The sequence below is a fragment of the Podarcis filfolensis genome, assembly GCF_964270895.1.
Source record: "Podarcis filfolensis genome assembly, chromosome: 13".
Taxonomy (NCBI): Eukaryota; Metazoa; Chordata; class Lepidosauria; order Squamata; family Lacertidae; genus Podarcis; species Podarcis filfolensis.
Window position 1 is genome coordinate 3,392,513 of NC_139615.1, and position 13,033 is coordinate 3,405,545.

The 13,033-nt window shown below is 50.6% G+C and overlaps 1 protein-coding gene across 1 annotated transcript in view; it reads left to right on the forward strand.

The window, feature by feature from the left end:
• The window catches only part of NEURL4 (neuralized E3 ubiquitin protein ligase 4), a gene marked incomplete at its 5' end in the record, with an annotated part of 56,696 nt that overhangs the window by 4,429 nt on the left and 39,234 nt on the right, over positions 1–13,033 (forward strand). The window contains 4 exons of the mRNA XM_083584527.1: positions 944–1,322; positions 5,891–5,956; positions 8,580–8,863; positions 11,476–11,587. Of these exons, the coding sequence (XP_083440653.1) occupies positions 944–1,322; positions 5,891–5,956; positions 8,580–8,863; positions 11,476–11,587 (841 nt within the window). The remainder of the gene's footprint in view (positions 1–943; positions 1,323–5,890; positions 5,957–8,579; positions 8,864–11,475; positions 11,588–13,033) is intronic.

Genomic DNA, 13,033 nt, shown 5'->3' on the forward strand with positions numbered 1-13,033 from the left:
ACGAACGTGCATCCCGCACGGATCACATTCACAACCCGAGCATCCACTGTATTTGACTTTGCTGCAGCCGTTCCACCCAAACGGAACTCACAAACCACCGTTTAAAGACCTCTGCCCTAGCCCATGATCGATACTATTTCCATTTCCCCTGTGTGTGTTTCTTCTTCTTGCATACCTGGGACGTGGGTGGTGCTGTGATCTAAACCACTGAGCCTCTTGGGCTTGCCAATCAGAAGGTCGGCGGTTCGAATCCCCATGACGGGGCGAGCTCCTGTTGCTCTGCCTCAGCTCCTGCCAACTTAGCAGTTCGAAAGCACACCAATGCAAGTAGATAAATAGGTATCGCTGTGGCAGGAAGGTAAAAGGCATTTCCGTGCGCTCTGGTTTCCATCACAGTGTCCCGTTGCGCAGGTAGTGGTTTAGTCCTGCTGGCCACATGACCCGAAAGCTGTACGCCGGCTCCCTCGGCCAATAAAGCGAGATGAGCGCCACAACCCCAGAGTCGGTCATGACTGGACCTAATGGTCAGGGTCCCTTTACCTTTACCATCAAGCAATGTAGTAGAATCGATCGGTTTGGATCCCCAAAGGTCATCTATTCCAACCCCCTGGCAAACAGCCATTCCATTGTGGCGATTGCGACCCAGGTTTAAGGGGCCGCTTGCCCCTAGCTTATACAGTGGTACCTCGGGTTAAGTACTTAATTCGTTCTGGAGGTCCGTTCTTAACCTGAAACTGTTCTTAACCTGAAACACCACTTTAGCTAATGGGGCCTCCTGCTGCTGCCTCGCCACTGGAACATGATTTCTGTTCTTATCCTGAAGCAAAGTTCTTAACCTGAAGCACTATCTCTGGGTTAGCGGAGTCTGTAACCTGAAGCGTATGTAACCTGAGGTACCACTGTATATCTAGGAGTTCCTAACACGGCTCTCTGCCTCCCGCAGGTTAATTCCTGGAGCGGCTCCATCGAGATTGGCGTGACGGCCTTGGACCCGAACCACCTCGACTTCCCCAGCAGTGCCACGGGGCTCAAGGGCGGCTCCTGGATCATCTCGGGCTGCTCGGTGCTGCGGGACGGGCGCTCTATCCTGGAGGAGTATGGACAGGATCTGGACCAGCTGGGCGAGGGCGACCGTGTGGGGATCCAGCGCACGGCCAACGGGGAGCTGCGCCTCTGGGTCAACGGGCAGGACTGCGGCGTGGCCGCCACCGGCATCCCCCTCCACGTCTGGGCCGTGGTGGACCTGTATGGCAAGTGCACCCAGATCACGGTGGTGCCCAGCAGCCCCGAGGAGGCGGAAGAGGCCGTCGCGCACGATGAAGGTACGGGGGAACAGCTCACCTGCAAGGCATCTCGGGCAGGGGGGCACTTGGCCAATGGCATCTGGGTGGCTCAGTTGGTTAGAGGCCGGGGTGCTGATAACGCCAAGGTTGCAGGTTTGATCCCCGTAAGGGACAGTGGTGGTGGCAGTGATCTGAGTTTTTCTAGGAAGGAAAACCCTGTTTATTGGGGTTCAGGTTGAGGTTGTTGAGCTTTTTTTTAAGAAGGAAAACCATCCATGTTTTGGGGGGTTTGGGTCAAAGTTGAGCTTTTTTTTTAGTAGTAATAATAAATTTTTATTTATACCCCGCCCTCCCCGGCCAGAGCTGGGCTCAGGGCGGCTAACACCAGAAGATTACTAAAAAAACATAATAGGGGTTAAAAAACCAATTCAAAATACGCATTAAAATACAATTCAAAATGGAGCCTCATTTTAAAAGTAGCCTATAGATCAAAACCATAAGGGGAGGAAAATATGAGGGTCAGACTGAGTCCAAACCAAAGGCCAGGCAGAACAGCTCTGTCTTGCAGGCCCTGCAAAAAGATGTCAAGTCCTGCAGGGTCCTGGTCTCTTGTGTCAGAGCATTCCACCAAGTCGGGGCCAGTACTGAAAAGGCCCTGGTCCTAGTTGAGACCAATCTAAGCACCTTGCGACCTGGGACCTCCAAGGTGTTGTCATTTGTGGACCTCTCCATGGGGCATAACAGGAGAGGCGGTCCCGTAGGAAGGAAAGCCCTGTTTGGGGGGCTTCAGGGCAAAGATGTAGAGCTTTTTTTTAGTGGAGCCAAAGTTGCTGAGATTCTTTGGAGGGAGCCAGTGATCTACCACAGACGTCCAGTGATCTACCAGTAGATCACGATCTACCTGTTGGACATGCCTGGACTAGAGGATCCTTGGGGCGCCTTCCAGTTCTATGATTCTTTTCTTTCCCCCTTTTCTATTTTTCAATTTCATTTTTTATTTTGACAAAGAAGTAATCATAAATAAATAAGAATGAAAATGTGCACCCCACCACTGAGACCATTCCATTGTAATCACCCAACCTCCCAAAATCTCAACACCTCTTCCGATGGTTTGACTCCTTTCCTTTTTGACACTACAAATACCTTCCGTATACAGTACCCTCAAAATCAATTCTCCTGCGTATTCCCCATCTTACCTTAACAGCACATGTTAATTTATAATTAATAGCTATATCCCACACCTCTTTATACCATTCTTCCATTTTATATTCCCCTTGCCCCTTCTGCTTCCTAGCTATAATAACGTGTAGAGCCATCAATAAATTCGTGAGCAAGTCCTTCGTAGCCTGTGAACCTTCCACCCCATCGTATATCAATAACAATGCTACCTCTGGACTCTGGGTCAGCTTTCACCCAGTGTTTTCTGTTATCTCCTTAAACACCCTTTGCCAGGTCTGTAACCTCGGGTTACGGACGCTTCAGGTTACAGACTCCGCTAACCCAGAAATAGTGCTTCAGGTTAAGAACTTTGCTTCAGGATGAGAACAGAAATCGTGCAGCGGCAGCAGGAGGCCCCATTAGCTAAAGTGGTGCTTCAGGTTAAGAACAGTTTCGGCTTAAGAACGGACCTCCGGAACGAATTAAGTACTTAACCCGAGGTACCACTGTACATATTTACACCCCCACCACATGTGAACGTAAGTTCCGTTTTCCTGGCATCCCCTCCAACATAACGCCGAATAGTCCTTGTTTGTTTGATTTAATCTGACTGGTGTTAAATGCCGTCTCCAAACTAATTTATAATAATTTTCTTTTATCCTTATAGACAACATTTTGCAACGTACGATGCCCCCATATTTCCCCCCAGCTTTGACTATCTGCCCTGTTGTCTCCTTTTCGCACACCTCTTTGAATTGATCTTCTCTGACTCTTACAATTCTATGAGAGCAAGCCCACTTGTTTAGAGTCCAGGGAGAAGGTGTGTGTCCCCCCCTTCGTGCTCCCTTGAGGTAGGAAGTGTTCCCACCCCCCGCCCTGCAGAATCGGAGGCTTAAGGGTTTGTTTCTCCCTCTCTGCTTGTATTTATTGGGTAGAATCATGAAATTGGGGAGGTTGAAGGGTGATCCTGTCCAAGCCCCTGCAATGCAGGAATAATAATATTATTTTTATCATTCCCCCTCCCACCGCATCAGACTGAGTTGCCCCAGCCACTCTGTACACTTCCACCATACATAAAAACATCACAAAACGTCGCACATTCAAAGGCTGCCTTCAGATGTCTTCTAAAATAATTGTTTATCTCCTTGACATCTGATGGGAGGGCAACTTACAGGGCGGGTGCCACTACCGAGAAGGCCCTCCGCCTGGTTCCCTGTAGCTTCCCTTCTGCCAGTGAGGGAACCTCCAGAAGGCCCTCGGAGCTGGATCTCTGTGTCCGGGCTGAACGATGGGGGTGGATACAGGGCCGAATAACAGCTGAAGAAACAACAGGGATGTTTCACACCCTGGCCGGCACTTCCTTGATCTCCTGCCCTCAGGCAGAAGATATAGAAGCATGATTAGTTGTACCAACAGGGTAAAGAACGGCTTCTATCCGTGGGCTGTTAGGCTTCTGAATGAAAAGATAACAGGGCAACTGACTTTCGGTTTTGGTGGGTGTGCGTCAGTAAACGAGAGGAATTAAGACTAAGAGAGTTTAGTGGGGGGTGCTCGTGTAATCTCACCCTATGCAAGTTGTACAAGTGACAATAAAGTATTTCAATTCAATTTCAATTTCAACAGACGGCCATGCAGCCTCGCTTTAAAAACTTCCACGGGAGGAAAGTCCACTACAGTGGTACCTCGGGCTAAGTACTTAATTTGTTCCGGAGGTCCATACTTAACCTGAAACTGTTCTTAACCTGAAGCACCACTTTAGCTAATGGGGCCTCCCGCTGCTGCCGCGCCGCCGGAGCACGATTTCTGTTCTCATCCTGAAGCAAAGTTCTTAACCTGAAGCACTATTTCTGGGTTAGCGGAGTCTGTAACCTGAAGCGTATGTAACCTGAAGCGTATGTAACCTGAGGTACCACTGTACCTCCTAAGGGAGACCATTCCAGGGTCGAACATCTCTTACCCTCAGAAAGTTCTTCCTAATGTTTAGTTAGAATTTCTTTTCTTACCGCTTGAATCCCTTGGTTCAAGTCCTCCCTTCCAGAGCAGCAGAAAACAAGCTTGTTCCATCTTCCAGATACCTGAAGATGGCTTTCACGCCACCTCTCCATCTCTTCTTCTCCATGTTAAGCACCCCCAAGTCCCTGAACCGTTCCTCATCAAGCTTAGTTTCCCAAACTCTTCCCCCCCCCATCTTGGTTGCCCCTCCTCTGCACACATTGGGTGTTAATTGTTTTTTTTTTTTAATATTGTTGCATCCAATTATTCAACAATGATGGGAGTTTTGGTCCCAACGATTCATCATGCCATGAATGTTTTAGCTGAGATTCCTGCATTGCGGGGGGGCGGGCGGGGTTTGAATTAGATAATAAATAAATAATAATAATAATAAATTTTATTTCTACCTCGCCCTCCCCAGCCAAGACTGGGCTCAGGGCGGCTAACACCCGATATAAAAACAAATTGAGATACAACTTAAAAAAACAAGATTAAAATACAACATTAAAATGCCACCTCATTTCAGTGGAAACTCAAATCAAAAACTTTTGGGGGGATGAAAATGTCAAGTCTTCACCAAGGCTAACTATCCAAACTAGCTCTTGGGGTCCCTTCCAACTCTACAATTCAATGATTTGGATGAATCCTGGAAGGAATTTGCTGAGATGTCACTGCGCAGTCGGTTCGGTCTGGCCGGTGAAGCTGGGGATTCGCTTTGTGTTGTTTTCCCTGGTGGCTGGGCTTGCTTGCTTAAGGGTGAGACAAGATGAGAATCGAAGGTGACTCAACCCAGTGCCTGTAAGATTGGATTAATATTAGATTAGCAGTGCATTAGGCAAATTCATGGGGGATCAGGTTATCAATGGCTACTAGCCAATTTGGCTATGCTTGAAAGAAGCAATGATTCTGGGTACCAGCTGATGGAAACCTCAGGAGGGGAAAGTGTGGATCTTGTGTTCGAATCCTGTTTGAGGGTTTCGATTGGGCCATCTGCGTGGGCACTGTGAGAACAGGATGCTGAACTTATGTGGGCCACCAGCCTGACTCGGCAGGGCTCTCGTTGTTCTCTATGAACCACCTGGAGCTGTAGCCACTGCCTCTGCTTTCAGCAGAAAGATGTGCCGTGATCTGAATCATGGGGGTCGATCTGTTGCTGTTGTCCTGATACATAGCTGTCAACCTTCCCTTTTTTTGCGGGAAATTCCCTTATTCCAGCGCCGTTTCCCGCTGTTTCCCGCTGCTGTCCCGGATTGTTAGATATCCCGTAGACTGTCCCCGGGACAGGTGAGGCTGCTGATCTCTTATTTTCGAGGCTGCTGATCCCTTATTTTCAAATCTGAAAGTTGACAGCTATGTCAGGTCCTGATAGTGCCGGAGGGATCTGTGCACTGCAGTTAGAGGGCATTGCAGCTGGTGTTGAGTCGAATCCCTCACCTCCTTTCCCCCTCATTTTGCAGCTCTGGACCTGCCTTGCAACCAGAACCGGCCGGATAAATTTCCCAACAGCCTGGAGTCAGAGAACGGTGAGCATTTCCTTTCCACTCTGGACGACTTGGGTGTTCTGGGCCCGGGGGTAACCCGAGTAACGCAGTCCAGGTCCGGTCCCGAATCCAAGGGTTCCACGAGGAGTCAGTCCAACAGGGCCAAGGCAGGACACAAGGCAGGAAACCAGGCACAGCATCACAGGCAGGTTCTGACAAACAGCAACTTTGCTCCCGCAACCTGGTGGAGGGGCCAGCAGCCTTTTATCTCTGTCAGGGTAATGGCCGGGCCTGATCCCCCGGCGACTCACCTCCCTGTCTCGCCCAAAGGTGAGCACTCCTCCTGCGAGTACTCAGGTCTCTCCTCCTCTCAGACCTCAGTCCTCTGCAGCTCGGGAGATGTCGGTGGGTTACTAGACCCAGAGGCCGCCTCAGCCTCACCTGACCCAACCGGTAGTGGAGCAGCTGTAAGTGATGGCCCAGCTGAAGGCAACGAGGTCATCCCCGCATCTGGAGCCAGGGCAGGCTCAGGCCCCTGACTCGGCCCAGCTGGTGCTTGTTGCAGGGGAACCTGTGCAGACTGGGGCTCTTCAGAATCAGGCCCCAGACTAGGTTCAGATGCTGCCTGGGGCAAAGGATCCGGTGCGACCGAGACTCCTCTGGCTCCGAGTCCAAGTCCCAGGCCATCACATTGGGGCCACCCGCTGCGGCAGCATGCCTGGAGATTTGGGAGGGCCTAAAGGAATAGATGCTTCACACAGCAGACTGTGGAACTTGCCGCCACAAGAGGCAGTGGCAGCCACCAACGTGGGCGGCTTTGAAAGAAGATGAAGCAGAGTCACGGAGAAGGAGATGGCTATTGATGGCTAATAAAGGTAAAGGGACCCCTGACCATTAGGTCCAGTCGTGACCAACTCTGGGGTTGCAGCGCTCATTGCGCTTTACTGGCCGAGGGAGCCGGCATACAGCTTCCGGGTCATGTGGCCAGCAGGACTAAGCCGCTTCTGGCGAACCAGAGCAGTGCACGGAAATGCCATTTACCTTCCCGACAGAGCGGTACCTATTTATCTACTTGCACTTTGACGTGCTTTCGAACTGCTAGGTTGGCAGGAGCAGGGACCGAGCAATGGGAGTTCACCCCGTCGCGGTGATTCAAACCACTGACCTTCTGATCAGCAAGTCCTAGGCTCTGTGGTTTAACCCACAGCGCCACCCGGGTCCCTATATTGATGGCTAATAGCCGTAGACAAATTAATGCTGCCTGTGACTACTAGCCGTGATGACTCTGCTCTGCCTCCAGTTTGGGAGGCATCTTGCCTCTGGGTTCCCGTTCCTGAGAATCACAAGGGGGAAGAGGCTCGCATTCGGGTCCTGCTTGTGGGTTTCCCGTTGGGGTATCTGGGTGGCCACTGTGAGATCAGCGTGCTGGACTTTGAGGAACTGCTCTGAGATCTACAGCTGAAGGGCGGTATAATAATACATATATAATAATTTAATACAGGCACCTCTCCACTTCCATACGGGTTATCTTCCCTGGTACTGTGTATCTATGCAAAATGGCATATTGGGGGGGCTCCCCCTAAGAAGCCTGTAAACGCCCTCTAACCATCTGGAACCCCTTGAAAAGGCCCAAAAGTTCAGTGCAAAGGCTCGTGGGATTGCCCTTGCAAAGGCTCCCAGGACTGCTAGCCATTTCCCTGCTTTTTTGGCACTATTTTCGCAGTTTAAATTGATTTATTTGTCGACGCTGTGCATATACATGGTCACACACAATTTGACTGCACGTAAGTTTTCAAGGCCAACCTAGCAGTTCAAAAGCACATCAAAGTGCAAGTAGATAAATAGGTACCGCTCTGGCGGGAAGGTAAACAGCGTTTCCGTGCGCTGCTCTGGTTCGCCAGAAGCGGCTTAGTCCTGCTGGCCACATGACCCAGAAGCTGTACGCCGGCTCCCTCGGCCAATAAAGCGAGATGAGCGCCACAACCCCAGAGTCGGCCATGACTGGACCTAACAGTCAGGGGTCCCTTTACCTTTAAGTGGGGAGATGCCTATAAATAAAAGAAAATAATAAATAAAGGATGGGTTGTTGGTTTCATTCAGCTTTCCTTATGCTCTTTGCCCCATTGACATTGAGAACGAAATGAGGCCCTGTAATTGGGCATGCGTTGGGAACCCCCGGTATAGAAAGGGCGTTTAATATTGCCACAGTGTTTGGTGGCCTTTCCTCTGTGTATGAAGAAATACCTACTGCCTTTCCGCGGGCTGATTTTAGCAATTCCAGGGTCCTTTTTCTCCCAGTAGATGTGCTGAGCATCCTGGGACAGGAGGCCTTGGGAGCTATTTTGGAGTGTGTACCAAAGAGGATCTTGCCCCCTTCTTAACAACGCTTTCCTCCTCCTCCTCCTCCGGTGCCAGTGTGGTGTAGTGGTTAAGAGCGGTAGACTCGTAATCTGGGGGACCGGGTTCACTTCCCCGCTCCTCCACATGCAGCTGCTGGGTGACCTTGGGCCAGTCACACTTCTCTGAAGTCTCTCAGCCCCACTCACCTCACAGAGTGTTTCTGGTGGGGGAGGAAGGGAAAGGAGAATGTTAGCCGCTTTGAGACTCCTTCGGGTAGTGATAAAGTGGGATATCAAATCCAAACTCTTCTTCTTCCGGCCTGCAGGGTTCTCCAGCATGGAGCTGTCGGAGGTCGTGAGCAACGCCATCCTGTCGGCCTACAACGGGAGCCTGTTGAACGTCAGCCTGGGCAGCCCGTCCTCGGACTCTGCCTCCTGCGGAGCCCCCCCCATGACCTCAAACGACGCCCTCCTCTTCCACGAAAAGTGCGGCACCCTCATCAAGCTCAGCAACAACAACAAGACGGCCGAGCGGAGGCGCCCGCTGGATGAGTTCAACAACGGCGTCGTCATGACCAACCGTCCGCTGCGGGACAACGAGATGTTTGAGGTGAGAAGGGGAGAGTTGGTGGCAGAGAGAAGTCCAGAATCGGAGGCAGAAACTGGAGCGGGAGTGTAGCCTTCTTAGACTTTACCGATTGGTGGGCTCTGTGTTGCTCCTGGACGGGAGGAAGGAAGTCAAATGACACCGAGGGTTGGTTCAGAGAAAGAGTTCTTTATTTCTGCTCTCTGGAACAGCAGAAAGGCACCTGTGTGGTGTGTCCACAGCAAGTCCAAAGAAATGAGAAATTTCATGCAGTATATATATCCTCCAGGCACCCTCTCCCTCCTTTCCCAGGAATCCAGCCACGTCAGCTTATACACGCAAGTTGACATCACATATGTTCCTACTCTGGTATTCTTAACCATAAAAGGGTATTCCTTCCTGTACTTCTGACCATAAAAGGATCTTCCTGTTCCTACTCTTATCTTGGAGCAAGAGGTCACCATCTCCGAGAACACACTCTGGCGCTGTTCCCAGACTGGGTCTGTGCGTCTTTGTGGTCAGGACGTAAGATAAGGCACAGACGTGTCTTCTCTTTTCTACTGGTACAGTCAAGGCCATCCTTGCCATCACAAACTGATAAAGGAGAGGGCTCTGAGCACTTGTTTATACAGCTGGGTTTTGGCTCAAGAGCTCAAGTTTATGCATTTTAGAAATGCTAAGAAGAAAAGGGGGGGTTCGAGTCAGTTTTAAACTGACTGCACAGAAACCCATTCCTTCAGGAGAGGAGGGGGAGATCAAGGGGCAGAAGTGAGTCAGGCCGGTGAAGAGTGTCTCCCCCTCCTGCTGCGACCAGCTCCCTTCCTCCCATGTCTCCCAGAACCAGAAGAGGCGTGAAATGGGCGGAGGAGAGGTGGGCTGCGTGGAGGCGCAGTCTTCGATTGCTCAGAATTAAAGTCCTGAGAGGAGACTTCCTGAAGTTTAATTGCAGTCTCCTTTCTTGTCATTTGGATTCATTGGTCTGGGAAACAAGCTTGCTCCGTCTTCCATGTGACGGCCCTTCAGATATTTGAAGACGGCTATCATATCCCCTGGGACATGGGTGGCACTGTGGGTTAAACCGCAGAGCATAGGACTTGCCGATCAGAAGGTCGGCGGTTTGAATCCCTGCGATGGGGTGAGCTCCCGTTGCTCAGTCCCTGCTCCTGCCAACCTAGCAGTTCGAAAGCACGTCAAAGTGCAAGTAGATAAATAGGTACCGCTCCAGCGGGAAGGTAAACGGCATTTCCGTGCGCTGCTCTGGTTCGCCAGAAGCGGCTTAGTCCTGCTGGCCACATGACCCGGAAGCTGTACGCCGGCTCCCTCGGCCAGTAAAACAAGATGAGCGCCACAACCCCAGAGTCGGCCACGAGTGGACCTAATGGTCAGGGGTCCTTTTACCTTTACCTATCATATCCCCTCTCAGTCTTCTCCAGGCTATCGTATTTTCTCCCATTTGTGAAAAGGAAAATACAGTTGGTGGGTTGGGATGCGTTACTAGCTCAAAAATAGGGTTGCGGGTGGCGCTGTGGTCTAAACTATGGAGCCTCTTGGGCTTGTCGATCAGAAGGTTGGTGGTTCGAATCCCCATAATGGGCTGAACTCCCGATGGTCTGTCCCAGCTCCTGCCAACCTAGCAGTTCAAAAGTACGCAACCGCAAGTAGGCAAATAGGAAGGTAAACGGCGTTTCCGTGCACTCTGGTTTCCCTCACGGTGTTTCGTTGCGCTAGAAGCAGTTTAGTCCTGCTGGCCACATGACCCGGAAAGCTGTCTGCGGACAATCGCTGGCTCCCTTGGCCTGAAAGCGAGATGAGCGCCTTTGACTGGACCAGAAATATTACCTCGGGTTACGAACTTTGCTTCAGGATGAGAACAGAAATCGTGCTCCGGCGGCAGTGGGAGGCCCCATTAGCTAAAGTGGTGCTTCAGGTTAAGAACAGTTTCAGGTTAAGAACGGACCTTCGGAACGAATTAAGTTCTTAACCCGAGGTACCACTGTATTGAAGTATCTCCTCAATACAGGAACATGCCAGGCTGGCAGTTTCATTGTGAGTTTTGTTCCTGTTGACACAGAAGAGGCGCATGCAAACCCCATTCCAAAACGAGGCCTGCTGGTGGTTACTTAGAAGAGAAAATTCTGGCAATTGCAGTTTTTTTGCCCAGGAAAAAAACCATCTAGACTGTCCAGATTTCCCTCTTCTGCACTAACATTAAAGCGTCAAGAGCCTTCCCTCTCTCCCTGGTTGTCCCAGAGCAGTGGCAGCTGATTCTGCGCCCCTCTCGATGTTGCTAGACTCCAGCTCCCATCAGCCCCCATGCCAACATACCCAGTGTTTGGGCGCGATGGAGTATTGTGGTCTAGCAAGCCTTTCCCAACCCTGATTCGCTCCAGCCATTTTGAACCGCAGCTGTCGAACTGCACATTGTCCGGGGGTGGGAGGCTGATGGGAGTTGTAGTCCGAAACAGCTGGAAGGACGCAGTTTAGGGGGAGGCTGATTTAGATGCCGGAAGTGGGGAGGAGATGGACAGAAGGCATCTAGAGAGATACAGGTCCCAGGGTGAGACAGGCCAGGGATGGGGAAGAGGACTAGGTCGCTGGGCCTGTAAAATGGCTGACGGCTCTGCTGCTTCTTCCAGATCCGAATCGACAAGCTGGTGGACAAGTGGTCAGGATCCATTGAAATTGGAGTCACTACCCACAATCCGAACAACCTGGAGTACCCAGCCACCATGACCAACCTGCGTTCAGGTAACCCCCCTCGCTCATTCTGTCGGGGTTTGTGGGAGAGGAAGGGCAGGAGAGGAACTGGCTGCTTTTTAACAAGGCCTCTGTAGCACTACTGCAGCATGGAGAGTTTGTATATTTTTAGCAATTCCATAAGGTTTGGACACCACTCGGTTGTCAGAAAAACGGTAACATTGTCGGTAAAAAAATAGTTGTTTTCACGACTCGAAACATTCCAAAAATTTGAAACCAGCAATTTAACCTGATTTGAAATCAGATTAAAGCACACAGCCTTCTAGATAGGTAGGTTTCTCTAAACAAAAATGTTTTTATCAGGTGCCTAGAAGCCTAGGACTTGCCGATCAGAAGGTTGGCGGTTCGAATCCCCGTGACGGGGTGAGCTCCCGTTGCTCGGTCCCTGCTCCTGCCAACCTAGCAGTTCGAAAGCACACCAGTGCAAGTAGGTAAATAGGTACCGCTCCGGCGGGAAGGTGAACAGTGTTTCCGTGCGCTGCTCTGGTTCGCCAGACGCGGCTTAGTCATGCCGGCCACATGACCCGGAAGCTGTACGCCGGCTCCCTCGGCCAATAAAGCGAGATGAGCGCCGTAACCCCAGAGTCGGCCACAATTGGACCTAACGGTCAGGGGTCCCTTTACCCTTTAGAAGAGTATCAATAGGCAATGAGTTCCGCAGTGTAGACGCTTCCTCACTAGGAGACTGGCATTTCTTTCAGAAGACAAATGAAGGCAGCCCTGTATAGGGAATTTTTTTTTAAAAAAATGTTTGATGTTTTGTTGTGTCTTTAATATTTTGTTGGCAGCTGCCCAGAGTGGCTGGGGGCAGCCCAGTCAGGTAGGTGGCATATAAATAATGAAAATATTGTTATGATTGTGAAGCCGGCATTGATGTGGCACCCACAGATCAAAGCAGTCAAGTGGGCATAGATGGGGCAGTGATGATTTCACAGGTAAACTGCTCCCAGGTTGCTAAAGGTCTTTATATACCATGAATCTGATGTGGTAGCCGATCTCATTGCTGCTAGTAATAATAATAATAATAATAATAATTTATTATTTATACCCCGCCCATCTGGCTGAGTCTCCCCAGCCACTCTGGGTGGCTTCCAAACAAATATTAAAAACAATACAGCATTAAATATTAAAAACTTCCCTAAACAGGGCTGCCTTCAGATGTCTTTTAAAGATAAGATAGCTGCTTATTTCCTTCACATCTGATGGGAGGGCGTTCCACAAGGCGGGTGCCACCACCGAGAAGGCCCTCTGTCTGGTTCCCTGTAACCTCACTTCTCGCAATGTGGGAACCGCCAGAAGGCCCTCGGAGCTGAATCTCAGTGTCCGGGCTGGATGATGGGGGTGGAGACGCTCCTTCAGGTATACAGGTAATCGTGCTGCCGAAGCACCATAATAATAATTTATTTATGCCCCGCCCATCTGGCTGGGCTTCCCCAG